This window comes from Geospiza fortis, unplaced genomic scaffold (assembly GCF_000277835.1).
Source record: "Geospiza fortis unplaced genomic scaffold, GeoFor_1.0 scaffold171, whole genome shotgun sequence".
In the NCBI taxonomy this organism is placed as follows: domain Eukaryota; kingdom Metazoa; phylum Chordata; class Aves; order Passeriformes; family Thraupidae; genus Geospiza; species Geospiza fortis.
In genome coordinates, this window is record NW_005054313.1 from 941,005 (window position 1) to 958,019 (window position 17,015).

At 55.1% G+C, this 17,015-nt stretch overlaps 2 protein-coding genes and 1 non-coding gene across 3 annotated transcripts in view; 2 read left to right on the forward strand and 1 right to left on the reverse strand.

Moving 5' to 3' along the window:
* FANCI (FA complementation group I) overlaps positions 1-4,744 on the forward strand; it is a 26,787-nt gene extending 22,043 nt beyond the window's left edge. Inside the window, exons 32-37 of the mRNA XM_005419717.2 lie at positions 296-352; positions 436-495; positions 1,214-1,300; positions 2,361-2,456; positions 2,978-3,103; positions 3,843-4,744. Of these exons, the coding sequence (XP_005419774.1) occupies positions 296-352; positions 436-495; positions 1,214-1,300; positions 2,361-2,456; positions 2,978-3,103; positions 3,843-3,908 (492 nt within the window). The 3' untranslated portion in view covers positions 3,909-4,744. The remainder of the gene's footprint in view (positions 1-295; positions 353-435; positions 496-1,213; positions 1,301-2,360; positions 2,457-2,977; positions 3,104-3,842) is intronic.
* On the reverse strand, positions 3,514-15,843 carry POLG (DNA polymerase gamma, catalytic subunit). Its single transcript, XM_005419586.3, has 23 exons — positions 15,780-15,843; positions 14,442-15,050; positions 13,442-13,637; positions 12,912-13,079; positions 12,493-12,639; positions 11,868-11,947; positions 11,273-11,455; positions 10,994-11,157; positions 10,666-10,789; positions 10,367-10,591; positions 10,117-10,237; positions 9,871-9,942; positions 9,638-9,757; positions 9,297-9,457; positions 9,133-9,186; positions 8,926-9,043; positions 8,067-8,202; positions 7,738-7,984; positions 7,542-7,664; positions 7,068-7,239; positions 6,607-6,815; positions 5,394-5,551; positions 3,514-4,324 (listed from the first exon to the last, which is right to left on the reverse strand). The coding sequence occupies exons 2-23, from the start codon at positions 15,020-15,022 to the stop codon at positions 4,263-4,265; spliced, it is 3,621 nt and encodes a 1,206-aa protein (XP_005419643.3). The 5' UTR covers positions 15,023-15,050; positions 15,780-15,843; the 3' UTR covers positions 3,514-4,262.
* A 108-nt stretch (positions 15,844-15,951) lies between these two features.
* TRNAR-UCG lies at positions 15,952-16,024 on the forward strand. Its single transcript has one exon. It is a non-coding gene; the product is annotated as a tRNA-Arg (tRNA).
* The last annotated feature ends 991 nt before the right edge of the window (positions 16,025-17,015 follow it).

Genomic DNA, 17,015 nt, shown 5'->3' on the forward strand with positions numbered 1-17,015 from the left:
CCAGCCCTGCCCTTGCCACTCATTCCCATTCCTTGAAGCAGGACCTGGGGGAACTGGGCCATGAAACACAAGCCTGTGGAGCTCCTTTGAGCTCCACGAGGTGGTGACTGCCCCAGAGCTCTCCTCTCACAGCTTTGGAATGCAGACATGCCATTTGGGATATAACAAGCCACTGGGGAGGATATCTGTGCAAATCCTGCCCTCCCCACTGTGCCATTGTGTGAGCTGCTTTGAGCCCCAGCTGGACACAGGATGGGAAGAGCACACCTAGAAGAAACTCCCGTTTTCCTTGCAGTATATCCAGGCTTGCCGCAGCAGCTCAAATACCATCCCAGGAAGACTGGAAAAGCTGGTGAGTGTGAGCAAATTCCTGGGGAAATGGCTCATTGCCTTGAGTTAGGAGTAACAGCAGCCTCTCTGTCTGCTCCTTTGCAGGTGAAACTCTCAGGCTCCCATCTGACCCCACAGTGTTACTCATTCATTACTTACGTACAGGTGAGGCTTAAATTAACTGGCAGAATCACACGCAGTCTGTCTGATGCTGAGTGGTGTATCAGCTTCAGTACACAGGCACTCTTGGGGATTATTAATCTTCTTGACATGACCTGAGTTTCTTACAGTTCAAGCTTTACTTTGTCAAATATAGCATAAGACATTTCAGCACCATTGGGACTGAACATGCTGATTTCTGCTTGAGCAGGGAAGGAGCTGGGCTTTAGCTGGGATTTTTTCCCCTCTGTTCATGTGGGGTTTTTTGGATGAGATTAATACTGCTGTTAACCACAATGGCAAATAAAGGTCAACAACACTGCAGTCATCACAGTGTGAAGTAACGTGGGTGCCACAGACTGCAGTGCTGGAGCTGGGATTTATCTGCCTGGAGAGGACCTGGGTACTTATGTGAGGATCACAGGAGTTTTACAACATATTGGGGAAGGTGTCAGGGTGTGCAGAGCCATCACTGCTGGAGATTTCTCATGCATGCATATTTCTGACTGTATAAATTACAAAATTAGTTTCTTTCTTGGTTTTGGGTTGTTTTGTTTTTTTTTTTTTGAGATCCCACCTAACTCTACCCTTATATTGCTACCTCTCTGTTATCTAGCTGGTAATGCTGTTAGCTGGCTAGAGCAAGGACTTCTCTGGCTTTTCTTGGCTGGCCTTTCTTCCCTGCTTACCCTCTAATGACACATCTTTTGGCATTCTCCTTCAGAACATCCACAGTGAGAGCTTAAGCTTTGTAGAAGAGAAGAAAAAGAAGAAGAAAGAAGATGAAGCTGCTGCAGTCTCCACAGTAATGGTAAGACTGACTCACTCCATGAGAACATGGGCAGGATCATCTACCTCAAGCTTTGTGGTACCTGGTGGCTTTTTACAGATCACCAGACAATTTGTCTTTTGGCCTTTATGTAAAACCAAAATTTAATATACTGTAATTTCAGAGAAAAGTCTAAAAAAGCACAACCAAACAAAATACAACAACAACAACAACAAAAAAACCAAAACAAAAACCATAACAAAAAAGCCATCTTCACTAAATGCAGCTTAAAATCTCATGGACATGAAACAAAGGTCAATCTGGCTAGGCTGCCTTGTCTGGTATTTTCACCATTTGGGGTAAGCTATGAAATTAGAGATATGGGCTAATTTATTGGAACTGATGTTGCATCCTCTTTAAGTGTTTCTTAATTTTATCAGTGCATTTAAAGATGAAGGAAGGCATGGATTCCACTAAAGTAAAGCAGTTGAAAATGACTGGATTATTTGTTTGGGAGCAAGTGAGCAGGCTGGCAGGTTCCTGGTCCTTGATGTCCTTTGTTTGTGCTCCCAGACAGCATTTCCTCCGTCTCGTCAGCTGTCCCAGACTTTCCTGTGATGTTAAGGGTTTAAAAAAGCCACAAGTATGATCTTCCTAGCATTTCCCTGAGTGTATGGAAATGGGCAGAAATGCTGCATGTCCTTCACCACTCTGTCACCATGGGGAACGAACACCAGTGCTGGTGAATAAGCAGGACAACAATGTGGTGAAACGTCAGGGTGCTCCTTGCTTGGATGGCTCGTGCTTGTGGTGCCTTGGGAGAGCTGCAGCAGAGGAGCTGCTGACAGGGATGTCAGGGCCGTGGACTGCAGGCAGAGCACAAAACAATGCACAGGAGAGCCTCACTGCAGAACCATCCTGGGAGTCAATTTAAAGCTAGTGACAAAGCTGGCAAGGCTTGCTGGGTGGGGCAGGACTGGTACAGAGCAAGGCTACTGAAGGCTCTTTAGAACTAAACTGGGAATGTTCTGGTCTTCATGTCACACTACAGTGCCATTGTGCCCTTTCAAATCTGACCCATCTCACTCCTCTCACATTTCAGGCCAAGGTGCTTCGGGAGACCAAGCCAATCCCAAATCTGATTTTTGCAATTGAGCAATATGAGAAGTTCCTTATCCATCTCTCCAAGAAGTCAAAGGTAAAGTAAAGCAGAGAGATCTGAGACCTGACCCTGGTGAACAGTGGGATCAATGGCATGGTGGAGGCTGTTGTAAAGTCTCTATTAATACTCAGATTAGGAAGGTGTAGGGACCTTTCAGCCCTTGCCCATGCTCTTGGCCCAACACTGCTGAACTGTTGCCACATTGATACCAGCCCATGCCAACATCAGTCCACATCTGTGGTTCCAGGTGGAGCAGAACTATGCACACCTTATGCCAGCTGTCCTCACTCTCCCCTAGTCTGTGTCATGAAATGTACCACAACAAGGTCCTACATGAGAGTGAGAGTAGCTGGCAATCACTTGCTTTTAGGAAAATATAAATGGACCCCTGGACTGCACAGGGGCAGGAGCTTTTTCACCCTCTTTGCGCTTCAATCCTGCATTATTACTGCAATGGACTCTGTCCCAGTGCTGTGCAAAGGACTAGGCAGAGTAGAAGACTAAAGATGCTCATGGCTGAATGTTTCCCCTGCCTGGTTTCCCCTGGGTTGCTGCAGGTGAACCTGATGCAGTACATGAAGCTGAGCACCTCCCGGGATTTCCGCATCAACGCCTCCGTGCTGGACAGCGCCCTGCAGGAGCGGAACTCCGAGGATGCTGAGAACGAGCCACACAACGACCAGGTCAGAATTCACTCAGCTGCTTTTACTGATAGCTTTCCTCCTCTTTAGAAGCCAGCTGCATTTGTGAGTTGTGCAGAACAGCTTGTCTTCCCCGGGTTAGCTCTCACTTTAATACGAAGCTGATAGGAAGGAGTGAACAGATTCTCTCAGAACACCCCCTACACCCCAGCCCTCTGCCTCTTGCAGCCTTTACTTTCATGCACCAGCTCTGTGTCCCTGGTCTTGGGGAAGTGGAACTGTTAGCCAGGATCAGACCTTTGCAGCACGATGCAAAGTGGTTTTGTATGCAAGTTTTTGTAGATAAAGACCTGTCAGGGCAAATTCTGCAAGGCATCATTCTCCTCAGACCCATCTCTACTACATAGTGCTGGTGAAGGCAGTGCAACGTGCTGGCTAAGAAAAATAAACAGTTTACTCTGCTGATTGTCCAGGTTTTTATTGGTGCTTCTGTCCATATTTTCCTGAGTGTTTCAACAAGCCAAAACCCAGGACAGAGTCCCTGTCCTGTGCCACTGGTAGCCCGTGGTCTAAGTTCCAGCATGAAGTGGGGAGGGGGTGGCCCATGGGGAACGTCTCAGTGGCTGACAGGAATCCCATATTCAGGTCATTTTGTTAGTGAGAAAAAAAAGAGCTAAATCCTGTTCTGCACAGCTGGCTTCTTGCTCTAGGTAAACATTCCTTAGACTACTCACACAAAAACAATCACACTCTACTGCTGCTCTCTCCCTCCCCTCTCCAGAGCAGCACAGTGGAGCAGACAGATGAGAACCAGGAACCCAAAAAGAAGAGACAGAGAAAAAAATAAACTGGAGTTGCTGCCACTGCCTCCTCTCACAGTGCCCATTCCATGGTGGACTCTCCTTGGTCTCAGAGGCTGCAGATATGGAGATGATGGTTTATTGCTTCTCCTGTCAGATACTTCTGCTTTCTTTCTTTGTGTCCATGGGAGCAACTCTGGCCCCTGTCTCAGGTTTCACAGCTGGCTGCTGCCACCAGAAGTGCCTCTGCTATTTGAATCTTCCCCAGGAATATCCCTTCTTACAGCAAAATGGAAAGGGAGCAGCTGGGATCAGTCAGTCCCTGCCAAAAGATCTGCTTCTGAAAGGTCAGGGAGGCTTTGGCACACGGTCTGGACAATTGTTCTGGCCCTCTGGTGTCGTCACTGCTTCTCCAGCGAACCTTTGGTTATTTCAATTATCTGATATATATCCAGTGCTTCTCCTGGAAGACAAGGGGACAGTCAGTTCCCTGCAGTACACTCAGGCTGTGCAATGCAAGAGAGTGATGGTTGGGATCTGCTTTAGTTCAGAGCACCTAGCACAGAACGCCCTCAATTTATTCAAACCTGTGTTTTGGGTGATGGTGAGAATGCAGAAACCAGCACCAGTAGGGAGCTGGGAAGATGGGCTGTTCTGCCTTGGAGTTGAAGCTGCTGTGTGCATCTCCTGAGCAGCCAGAGGCCACAGCTTCCTCTATCTAGGCTGGTTTTGCTGTTATGTTTTTGCTGACCCTGATTGTGATGCACTTGTTTAATTTGCCTTGTTCTTGGTGAAAAGTGCCCATTGTGCCTACAGAGCACAAATCCTGTTTCTGAAAGCACCCTTTGCCTGTAAGAGTCCTAATAAAGGTTATTTAAGGGCAGAGCATCTGATGTGTGCAGTGACTGAGAGAACAAATCTGAGGGCAGGTTCTTCCCTTATCTGGGGATAAGGGATGAGTGAGGAGGAGCTGCTTTCCCAGCCACGAGTTTAATGTTTGCTTGCAGCAATTGGAGGGTTACACTGAGTGCAGACAGGGATGACTTGAGGCCTTGGGACTGCTGAGGAAGCACCCAGCAACACCAGAACAGTGCTTGGCTAAGGAAGAGCAATTTTGGGTCTACAGGGCAAAACTGACAAAACAAGGTTGCTGAGGTGCTTCCTTTCAGAGAAGACATTAAATTTGGTTTGTGTTAAAAGTGCACAGGAGAGCTCCTCCAAGGGGCACAAAGCAAACAAAGTGTGGGAGAACAGAGCCAGGCCTGGCTCATCACTCACAAATATTTGGAAAGCAGCAGCATGAAAACACTTGAGGACTGAGGAGGGAAGGGCAGGCTCCAGCACAGTGGCTGCCCTGTAGGTCAGAGGATGTTCCAGGAACCAAGGGGCTCATGAGGTGCCTCAGCTGAGCAGAGCCCTCAGGGAATGACTACTCAGGCCAAATGCTCTGCTTAAGATGGGAAGGCTCATGCAGAGGAGATTCCAGGGGGCAGCTTGCAGGGGGAGAGGAGATTCCAGGGGACACTGCTCACCTTCAGGGATGCCGTACTTCTCCATCCCCATGGGATTTGACGGTGTCACACAATTCATGGTCACCTCTTTCCTTAAGCACTGGTCAATATCCACTGCACTGAAGAAAGCCACTGACTGTGGCAGGTCCTGGAGGCCCAGTTTGTAGGCAAACATGCACCTGCAGAGCAAGAAAGGAGGTGGGACAGTGCTGGACATCACCCTTGACCTTGTCACACCCAGTTCCAATCAGCCACATTTACCAAACACTGGCCACCTCTCACAGGGTATTATCACTCAGCGGGGGGGGGCAAGGGGCTTTCTAAGCCCTGGACTGCAGGAGGGTCAGGAATTGCTATAGTGAGCATGGGAGGAACAGTAATGGTGCCTCCTTGGAAGGAATAGAGCCTCCTCAAGCAAAGGGAAGAATCTAGCCCCTCACTGCTGGCTAATCCTCCCTGGCAGGCAGAGCAGATGCAGGATTTTCCCAGCAGGAAGCCCTGTGCTCACAGGAGCCAGCACAAAGGCAGGAACGTCAGGGTGCCTGCCCTGCTGTGGCTGCAGAAAGGCTGTTTGTGTCATTCCTGCCTCCACGCAGGAGAAACAGCTCACCTTGGCCAGCTCCTGTGTAACCAAACACCCCACGGTGCTGGGAGGGGGATTTGGCAAAGCTGGCTGGGACAGAGTTGGATCAATGGGAGCCCTTAGAGGTCAGGAGTTTCTCGGCTGAGCTCAGTTCTGTGTGGGGCAGGGAAGCAGCAGGAACACCCCACGCTGTGGGAGAGGGGACAGCACTGGTGCTCACAGCAGAGATGAGCCATGCCCCTTGCTGTCCCCTGAAGGCAGCAGGGGATGAGGGATGGGACAGTTTCAGGCTCCCAACTCCTGAAACAAGCGCAAAGGCTGCTGCCATGTGACAGCTGCAGACCCAAAGGGAGCATGAAGTGATGCATTTGCATCCCAGCAAAGCCAGTGACTGGCCCCATCCCTGCAGGGCCAAAAGCTGATAAAAAAAAAAAGCTTTTGTCAGCACATTATCCCTGGAAATCAAAGCTGAGGTCCATTTATAGCATGAAGAAACTGCAACCTCCAGTGCTGCTAACTTGCCCTGAGCAGAAAACTGCTCTGCACCAGCTTGCTGTAGGCAAAGCCACCCCCAGCCCCTGGGGCTTGCCTGTCCCACTCTGGAGTCACAGCTGCTGCTGCCCAGGAGACAGCAGAGCCATCACGGCTCACCTTGTGAGGAGGTTGGTGATCTGCAGGGCCAGGGCAGCCCGGTAGCGATCCTGGTGCTGCACCAGGTACCGCACCTCGTCGTGGATGCTGATGCAGAAGCGCCCGTTGATGTCAAACTCCTCAAACAGCCACTTCATGGCAACCAGCATGAGGTGCAGGTAGTCCACAGCTGAGCTCTGCACCACCCAGTTCACCCTGCTGGTCACAAACTGGTGAAAGAAAGAGATGGGCAGTAAGAGAGCGCTGCAGTCAAGGGCACGGTACCTGTACAGGACAGCTGGGAGAAACCTGTTAAACTCAGGGTGGTTGGGTTTCCTTGGTGGCATGGAGATAAAGGCACAATGTTTTTCCTGAATGGCTACAAGATCCTCCAGCAATCTAAGAGGGGCTGAACATTAGGCACTCATTTCAGAATAGATAAGCAAAGCCAAAATCACAGCATCCCAGAGCTGCATCCTTACCTCCCCCTTGACCATGGCAGGCTCCAGAGCCCTGCTGATGTGACAGCCCAGCACTGGGGTCTGTGGGGAGGGGGATAAGGCAATGCTTTCCAGCTTGTTGAACATCTCGGACTCGGTGCCTCCAGCCCACACTCTTTGCTCCACCACATTCCACTTCTTCTCCCATCGGGACCTGTGGGGCAGAGGGGAGGTTTGCTGGAAGAGTGGTAGGGGGCTGCAGGTCCCCATTTGAGACCCTTAAACACTCCCTCCTGGTTTGGGGCAGCAGGACGAGACCCTGCTAACTGTTCACTGGGAAAGTGGGTGAGGCTGACAGCCCTCAAATCAAACCTCCTTGGCCCTGGAGGAGCAGGAAGGGCGGACCAGCACTATCCAGCCCCATCTCTCCTCTCTGCCCATCAGGGAGCAGCTGATGCAGCCCTCTCCCCCTCGCATCCCAAAGCCACAGAGCCATGCAGGGTCAGACCATCTCACCCTTTCATGGCTTCTCTCTGGAGCCGCTGGACATCCTGGGCCGACACTGATCCATCCTCCGCCCTGTCCACAGCCAGCTCCAGCTTCTCCACCAGCCACTCCCCCTCCTCAGAGAGGTGAAACCTGCAGGGGAGAGCGAGTAACCCAGCTCCTCTGGCTGGAGCACAGCCACCAGCCCTGCCCAGGCTGCACCCACCTGCGGATGCCCTTGGTGACGGCGTACATCTGCTGGGCCTTGTCCCGCGCCTGCTGGGGCGTGAGCCGGTGGTTGAACTGCATCAGCAGCCGCTCGGCAAAGGGCTGCCCTGCCCCGTAGATGCGCCCGTAGTTGAAGACCTTGGCGTGCTCCCGGCTGATGCCCACCGTGGCGGCCGTCTTGCTGTGCAGGTCTGTGCCGTTGCTCTTCTTGCCCTGCAGGGTCATCCAGCCAAAGGCCGTGCAGCCTGCGGGAGGAGAGGTTGGATGCCCGGTGGGATCAGGATGAGGATCAGGGATCAGCCCCTGTGCAGCAGAGCCCCGGCTCACCGTGCATGCCAGCGAACTGCGCCTCGCCCAGCACCGCCGCGATCCACAGCTCCTGGGAATCCACGTCTGCTCCCACCAGCGAGTAGCCAGGTGGCACCTGCACCATGGCCTTCAGCTCACTGCCCACCCTGTCGGCCTGCAGGACACGATGGCCACGTCAGCAAACCCCTCTCCTCCTCCACGGCACAGGAGCAGCCTTCCCACAGCCACAGAGCGCTGGCACAGCACTCCCTGTGCCCCTATGTTGTCATCTTATTGCAGGGGTTCCATACTGTGGTCCACTATCACAAAAGTTCCAGACCTTCTTGGTGCTTCTCGTGGGCAGGTCCTCAGAGCACTGACTCTTTCTCCTCCACAAAGCAGCCAACAGACTCCAGCTCCCTTCTCACCCAGCCACCCCACTCTTTTATAGCACTCTTCTCATTTACAGCTGTGGCCTGTTCCTAATCTTTGATAACTGGCCCAGCTACAACTCCTTAGGGGTAAGATTACTTTCTACACTATCTTTATATTCTTATATTCTATCCCCCTACACCCCTAAGTTTTGCTCTCAATGTGAAAACCTGGTTTAACTCATGTGGAGCATCACCCATTTGGTTACTCCAGCAAAGAAGGGAAGCTTGAGAAAAGACAGAAATTGGTATGTTGGTGTTTTCTTCCCCTTTCACCACATTCTGAAGCTCCAGAGCCCCTGCTGACTCCTTCCTTTCTCCCACACGAAAGCACATCAGCAAGAGGACCCCAGCTCTGGCCCTGCCACCCCAAATCCAGCATCCATATCCAATCCAAGCACCTCCCATCAGTCCAAAACACAGAGGGAGCCCCAAAACACCCCCACAAGGATCCAAGCAGGCCATACCCGGGCATTGCTGGCTGTCAGCCAGGTGGGCTCCACGGCCCGGCGGGTGACAGTGCCTGCGGTCACCACCTGCGGCAGGATGGCCCCATAACTCTCCTCCTCGTTGTAGTCAGGATGCCTGGGACAGAGGCAAGGATGAGCATCACCCTGCAAGAGCCCTCCTGGTGTGGGGTAAAGGGAACAACAGTCCAGATTTGGGTACTGTACCTGGTCACCACACGAGGCAGCTCCCCCTTCTTCAGCCACACCACCATCTGGGAACTGAGGGGACACGTGGCAGGTGAGATGCTGAGCCCCTGTGCATCCCCAGAAACTCCCGTCTCAACACAGCCTCCACCCACAGAGGTGTGACCATGAAAGCAGCTGCTCACCTGATCCTCTTGTGAGCATTCCTCCAAAATGAGATCATTTTGTTAATCTCGAGGGCTCTTGTCCCGTGGGTGCGGCCCACAGCAGCCCGCAGGGTGCCATCCTCCATCTGGGGCAGGAAATCCTTGGCAAAAGGGCTTCCCACGTTGTTATCGTTCCCATCCTTTAGCAGCAAAAGAGGTGTCAGGGCTCAGCAAGCCTCCACTCCACATCAGCAAAGCTCTGTGCATCCCCCTGTCCCAGCTACAGAGATGGATTTCCCCCATGCAATCCCACGGGATGAGAGCACGTGGGTCCCAGCAGCACTGTGGGGACAGGAAGAGCCCCAGGAGCCCCAGCTTGCCTTGTGAGGCAGCTTGAAGAACCAGCATCCAGGGATGTTGACATCGTTGTAGGGACCATTGCCATGGTGGAACGAGGGTTTGCTCTTCATCTCTGCACACCTCAGCTCTTCCATCTCCTCCTGCGACCAGCAAAGTGAGGCAATGCCAGGAACATTTTCAAGCACGGCAGGAGGGGGAAACCAAGGAAAGACAGACCAATCCACCACTCCATTCCACAGGAAATCCCCCTTACCAGCACCAGGCTCTGGTCTGCTTTGCTCATTTTCTCCTCTGGATCCACCTCAATCCGGCTCAGCTCCTCCATCTGCAGCAGAGAGGGACCGTGGGGGAGCCAGATCAAACACCAATCCTCCAGCAACCCTTATTAAAGGGAATTTCTTACTTGCAGCCCCTGGAGCTGCACACAGGTCTGGTTACTGCATGCACACGGGAGGAAGCACCTCCCTCCCACCAGGGAACCCTCCATCCCTTCCCTCACCTTCTGCCAGATCGTGCTGCTGTCCATCCCCAGCAGCTCGTCCTCCACAGCTGCCTCCAGCCCCGGGGGCTGCTCCTTGCCCTTCTCCAGGCAGTGCTGCCTGTACAGGCTCTCAATCACCCTGGCAGAGGAGAGGGCAGGGCTGATGCACCCACAAAGGCTCTGGGGCAGCACCTGGGCAGTGCCAGGGAGCTCCCAAATACCCCCATGGGGCAGCTCCCAGCCCAGCACCCCATCCCATCCCTCTCACCTGTGTGGGCAGGAGGGGCCATCGGTCTCTACAGGGGCTGCTGGCAAATTGTCCTGCCGTCCTGGCACCAGGTATCCCCAGCCATGCTTCTCTGAGTAGTGGAGGGGGAATCCATCCCAGGCCAGGCGCATCAGCTTTGGGGTCACCCTCATCTGCAGGCTGATGAGGCTGGGCCCAGGCACCCAGCCCTCCTCCTCCAGCCGCGGGCACAGCTTGCGGTACCAGCTGGGCATGGGAGCAGCAGGGTGGGTCAGAAAGTGCAGGGACAGCCCTGGGGACACACAGGGTCCCCAACTCACCCCGGGTGGCCGGGCAGGTGCTGGAGTCTCTTGGGTTGCAGCGTGACCGTCTCCTTCAGGCGCTGCAGACTGAGCTGGCTCGCAGAGACTTTCAGCTCCTCTTCCTCACTGGGGGGACCAGGGTCTGCTGGGGCAAGGAGAACTGGCTTGCAAAGGGCCCTCTGTGCCACTCTTCTGGGGACAGGGACACCAAACCAGTCCCCCACCACAGGCAGCAGCATGGGACATAGGCCAGCAATGATTCACCCTGCAGCACCAACAAACCTCGTCCACCCCTGGGAAGGCAGCCCTGGAGCATCCCTCATCCCCAGGGATCACCCGTGCTCACCCTCCTGCCACTCCTGGGCTGACTCTTCTGCTTCCATTGCTGCTGGGGAGACTGGGCTGTTCCCATCCTGACCTTTCTTCTTCTTCTTCTTCCCTGGATTCTTCTTTTGCTTAAACTCCTGTGTGTCCCACTCGAGATCCCAGAGCCAAGGGTCATCCTTGTAACTGACGACACACCACTGTCACACCACAGCTTTGCTCCTGTCCCTCACAGCCACCCACAGCCCCCCATGGAGCAGCTGGTGCCTGAGCTCCTTCCTGCAGCCCCAGCCCAGGGTACCTGTGCTCGTGCAGCAGCTGGCAGGCATCGTTGGCCAGGTTCATCAGGGACTTCTTCATCTCCTTCTGCAGCTCCTCGTAAATACCCTGAGCATCATTCAGGTACCTGTTCCAATTCCCATTGACTGGCAGGTAGGACACTCCCATCTCCAGCATCCCTGCAAACGTGACAGGGTGGGGGCACCTGGACCCCAAAGCAGCAAGGAATTAGAAATCCGCCAGAGGGGACAGGCCCTGGAAGCACCAGACTACAACAGACATGGATGTGTCTTCATCTAGAGCTTCACACAACCCTCAATGCTCTTCCCCTAAACCATAAGGATTGCTGAATCTTCTAGCTGTCCTGCGCAACAACCCCAAAACTATATCACTCCAGACTGCCTCAGGAAGCCTGCTCACCCCCCTCAGCCACTGTGCTGCTATTTGTTCCTGCTCACCTACACAGGTGGGTCTGGAGTCCCTCCTGAAAAGAGGCTCAGGACACCCTAAGGACAAGAGGAGCTACATCTCATGCCCAGAGGCACCAGGACCCTCCCCACTGCCCACCAAGCCCACAGCCCTTTGGCCAATACCAGCCAGAACCTGGCAGCTCTCACCTCTCCATAAACAGTGGCAGCTGCTCCTGAAACACCTCATGGGTGGCCTGGACATCACGGGCACAGTATGACACCAGGTCCTGGGGACAGCAGCAGGTGAGAGCAGGCAAAGCAGCCACCCCTGGGCCAGCACAGGGCAAGGCATGGGGGCTGCAGGAGCACAGAGCAGGTCACAGCCCCACGCACACCCAGTGCTGCAAGGAGCGGCAGCAAAACGGAAACTACCCCAGCATGGAAACTACTCCAGCATGGAAACTACCCCACAAAATGGAAACTACCCCAGCATGGAAACTACCCAGCAAAATGGAAACTACCCCAGCATGGAAACTACCCCAGCAAAATGGAAACTACTCCAGCAGTATGGACACTACCCCAGCATGGAAACTACCCAGCAAAATGGAAACTACCCCACAAAATGGAAACTACCCCAGCATGGAAACTACCCAGCAAAATGGAAACTACCCCAGCATGGAAACTACCCCAGCAAAATGGAAACTACTCCAGCAGTATGGACACTACCCCAGCATGGAAACTACCCCAGCAAAATGGAAACTACCCCAGCAGCCACTACCACCCTGCTCCCTCTCCAGCTCCTGCTGCCTGTCAGTAGGATGGCCTCCTGCACCTGGAAGCTGCTCCTGATGTCAGCCATGGTGCCCTTGACAAAGAGCTCCCGTGCCTCCTTCTCCAGCGGCTCCCCCCCGACGTAGAGCGCGTGCACATCCGCCAGGTTGTTGATGCTGCCCACGTGCACCCAGTCCCACGAGGTGACCTGTGACAACAGGGGGGTCACACCCTGTGACCTGTGACAACAGGGGGGTCACACACTGTGGGAGGACAACCAGCTGCAGCCAAGATCAGGAGGAGTAAATGATGCCTCTGCTCCAGCTTCAACCAAGGCCACCTTATCTGAAACGCGCTGGGAGAGCTTCACTCAGTGGAGCTGCTGCGCTCTGCCAGAACAGCAGCAAAGGGCTCTGTGACAGGAGCACCCTGTCCCCTGCCACCCACAGCACTGCCAGCAGCTCAGCTCCCCTCACTCACCGCCGGCCCCTCGGCCTTGCTGCGTGTTTTCTTCATGTGCTCCTTGACCTGCTGCAGCCCCCTCCTCTTGCCGTGCTTGGCAGCCATCCAGAGGCTGCGCTGGAAGCCCGTCAGCCCCGAGATGGCCATGTGCATGCTCATGGTGTCCAGGAAACGCATCTTGGAGCCCTGGGACACAGCACAGGGGGAGAAAACAGAGGGTTGGGGGTATGCTGGAGGAGCTACAAGTCCTCTGCTTAAGCTGCTTTTGCCTCCCACACTCCCCTTTTGAGAGCCAAAAGCATCCCCAGTGCAGGCTGTCAGCTGCTCAAAGGCTGCTGCCCCTGCAGCCTCCAGCAGCCCTATAGGGTGCAAGAATATCTTCCTCTAAAGAGATCCAGCCTCAACCTGCTCTGCAGGACAAAGTGAGCACAAACCCGGGGTACTGTGCAGAACAGCATCTGCCAAAATAACCCTCAAGAGCCAACGCAAATGATTATCTGGGTAAGAAATTGCAGCTGCCAGAGCACAGCCAAGGCTCAGTGGATTACCTGGATAAGATACTGCTCCTTGATGAACGCCCGGTCAAAGGCCACGTTGTGTCCCACCACCACTCTCTCCGTCCAGTCCTGCTTGCTGGCACAGCTGGCACCTGCTGGGCTCTCCATGGGAATGAGGTCGGCCAGGGTGAGATGGCTGGACCAGGAGTAACGCTGCTCCAGCAGCCGCCTGCTGCACCACGAGTACCTGCGGGGGACAGGTGGCACCTGTGACTGTCACAGAGCAGCCACAGTGCCATGGGGGGCTGACAGGACCCCACCTGTGCGAGGGAGGTGCCAACCCCAGGGACTGCTGTTCTAGCTATGCAGGACACACACCCCACATCCCAGAGCCACACTCTGGGGCTTTGTTGTATCTTCCCTGCAAGCCAGCAGTGGACAGCAGGAAGAGGCTCTGCTCAGGACCATCCCCATGTGTCACAGACATCTTTTATGAAAAATCCTTTCCTTAGGATTTCTCCTCCTGAGAAGCTGAGACACCTCAAGAACAAAATGTAAACAATGGTTATCTGCTGCTGTAGAATGCAACAGGTGCATCTGTGATTGGTCTCATGTGGTTGTTTCTAATTAATGGCCAATCACAGTCAGCTGGCTTGGCCTCTCTGTCCGAGCCACAGCCTTTGTTATTCATTCCTTCTTTCTCTATTCTCAGCTAGCCTTCTGATGAAATCCTTTCTTCTATTCTTTTAGTATAATTTTAATATAATATATATCATAAAATAATGTATCAGGCCTTCTGAAACATGGAGTCAGATCCTCGTCTCTTCCCTCATGCTCACACCCCTGTGAACACTGTCACAAGAGCTGTTCTAGCTAAGCAGGACACTCACCCCACATCCCAGAGCCACGCTCTGGGGCTTTGTTGTATCTTCCCGGCAAGCCAGCAGTGGACAGCAGGAAGAGGCTCTGCTCAGGACCATCCCCATCCCCTCAAAGCTGTCCCCCCCAGCCCTGCCGTGTCCCCAGCCCCGCTGCTGGCACCGCATCTCACCAGGCGTGCGGGGACACCGCCACGGCCAGCGTCGGGCAGTGGCCCTCGGCCACGCCCTCCTCCACGTCCAGCACCAGCGCCCGCTCCTCGGGGAACTCCACGGGCTCCGCCTGGCCCTGGGGGCCGTAGCGGGTCCAGCCCAGGCGCCAGGCCCAGCGCTCGGGCAGCGGGGGCAGCTGGCAGCGCAGCAGCTCCTCGGCCGCCTCCAGGTAGGGCAGGCTCTGCTTCTGCGCCAGCAGGCGAAAGTGCTCGGCGATGTCGCGGCCGTACATGCGGGGCAGGCGCAGCTCCACGTCGGGCAGCGTGGAGGTCTCCTTGCCCCACAGCCCGTGCTGCTGCAGGTGCCGCACGCTGCGCTGCACCTCCTCCGCCGAGTAGCGCACCCGGGCACCGCGGAAGATCTGCTCGTGGAGGCTCCTGGAGAGCATCTGGATGTTGAGGGGGTTCATGCGCCGCTGGCCCGTGGACGGCTCCTGGCCGGGCTCCTCCGGCAGCGGGCGGCTGGCCGAGGAGCTGCACGGGCAGCGCCGGGGCTGGGGGCTGCAGCCCCGCACCGAGCGCGCCCAGGACACGCGCCTCATCCTCCCCCTGGGCTGAGGGGAGCTGGAGCTGCGGGGGGGAAAGGCAAAGGGTGAGCTCAGCACTGATCACTGCCATGCACACACTGTCACGTACAGTCACACAGCCCTCTGTACAGCTGTGCCCTCATAGAGCCGTGTCCCCATACAGCCATGTTCCCCATATGGCTGTGTCCCCATACAATTGCGTACCCATACAACCTTTCCCCCATATAGCTGTGCCCCCATACAGACATTTTCTCTCATTTAGCTGTGCCCCCATACAGACATTTTCTCTCACTTAGCTGTGCCCCCATACAGACATTTTCTCTCATTTAGCTGTGCCCCCATACAGATGTTCTCTCTCATTTAGCTGCGCCCCCATACAGATGTTTTCTCTCATTTAGCTGTGCCCCCATACAGATGTTTTCTCTCACATAGCTGTGCCCCCATACAGATGTTTTCTCTCCTTCAGCTGTTTTACCCCATACAGATGTTTTACCCTATACAGGTGTTTTCCCCCATAAAGCTGTGCCCACCATACAGCCGTGCCCCCATAGACATGTTTCCCCATACAGATATTTTCCCCCATACAGCCGTGCTCCCCATACAGATGTTCCCCCATAAAGATGTTTCCCTCCATACAGCCGTGCTCCCCATCCAGCCGCGCATGCCGTACAAATGTTCGCTCATACCGATATTTCCCCCATCCGGCCGTGCCCACATACAGCTGTTTCCCCCCCATACAGCTGTTTCACCCCAAATTCCCCTCTGTTCCCACCTGGACCCCGCAAGCTCCGCCGGGGCCTGGGCCGGCGGGCAGATCCAAACCGGGGCGCCCGGGGGAGCTTCCGGCCGCCGTGACGTCCCGTCCCGTCCCGCCCCCCTCCCGCGCGTAGTACGGCCCGCCGGGATTCCCTGAGTAAGGCACGCGGGGAGGCGGGAGTGGAGGTGGCCGCGTGGCCTAATGGATAAGGCGTCTGACTTCGGATCAGAAGATTGCAGGTTCGAGTCCTGCCGCGGTCGCGCTAACAGCACTGTCCGTGCTCGTTATTTTGCTCCTCTCGCCCGTGCCAGGGCTCTGCGGTCCCGGTACCGGGTTCGCCGCACTCCCGGTGCCCCTTTTGCGTGAGTTTAACCGGCCCGAGGAAGAGGCGGGGCGCGGGAAGCGAGCAGGCTGGGACGCTCAGGATGGCGGGGCTAGCGCGCACCGCGCTTGTCGCCCTAAAAACCCCAAACCCCACAGATAGGTTGGGGATGGAGCAGCGGGTGGAGAGCCGAACATGAGCACAGGGTGTTGTGGGATAGCGGGCTATAGGGAGCAGGAAGAGGATGTAGGGTGCAAGGAATGGATGCAGAGTGCAAGGAATGGAGGTAGGGTGACGGGAATGGGATGTGGGGTGCGAGGAATGGGTGTAGGGTGCAGGGAATGGAATGTAGGGTGCAGGGGAAAGGCCACAGGTGCAAGGAGTAGGATGTATGGTGCTGGGAATGGGTGTTGGGTGCAAGGAATGGGATGCAGATTGCAGGGAGAGAAAAGGCCATAGATGCAGGGCATTTAGGGTGCATGGAATGGGATGTAGGGTGCAGGACGAAATGTAGGGTGCGAAGGATAGAGTGTGGGGTGCAGAGTATGGATGTGGGGGACATGTAGGGTGCAGGGGAAAGGCCACAGGTGCAGGGAATGGATGTGGAGCGCAGGGCAGGGGATGCAGCGTGCTGGGAATTAGGGTGCTAGGATGTGAAGTGCAAGGTGTGGATGTAGGGTACCAGGAATGGGATGCCGGGTGCAGGGAAAGGTCACAGGGCAGGGATTGGGATGCCAGCTGCAGGGCAGGTGGGTGCAGGGTGCGGGGGATTCAGGGTGCCAGGGATGGGATGGAAGGGATGGGATGTGGGTTCACAAGGAAGGGAAGCAGGAGGTGCCGCGGTGCCGACAGGTGGGTGCAGGAGCTGTTGTGGCAGGGACGGCGGCTCCCGGCACAGCCCAGCCCGCGCTCACATTGCCGTGCCGAGC

Bases quoted from the DNA above. Each gene is read 5' to 3' on its own strand.
- POLG (XM_005419586.3), bottom strand. From the start codon at position 15,022: ATGAGGCGCGTGTCCTGGGCGCGCTCGGTGCGGGGCTGCAGCCCCCAG. The intron at 9,943-10,116 runs GTGAGGGAAGGG...TCTCTGCTGCAG, and splicing joins GCAGCACGATCTGGCAGAAG to ATGGAGGAGCTGAGCCGGAT. The intron at 7,985-8,066 runs GTGAGCCGGGGC...CTCCTCCCGCAG, and splicing joins GCAGTTCGCTGGCATGCACG to GCTGCACGGCCTTTGGCTGG.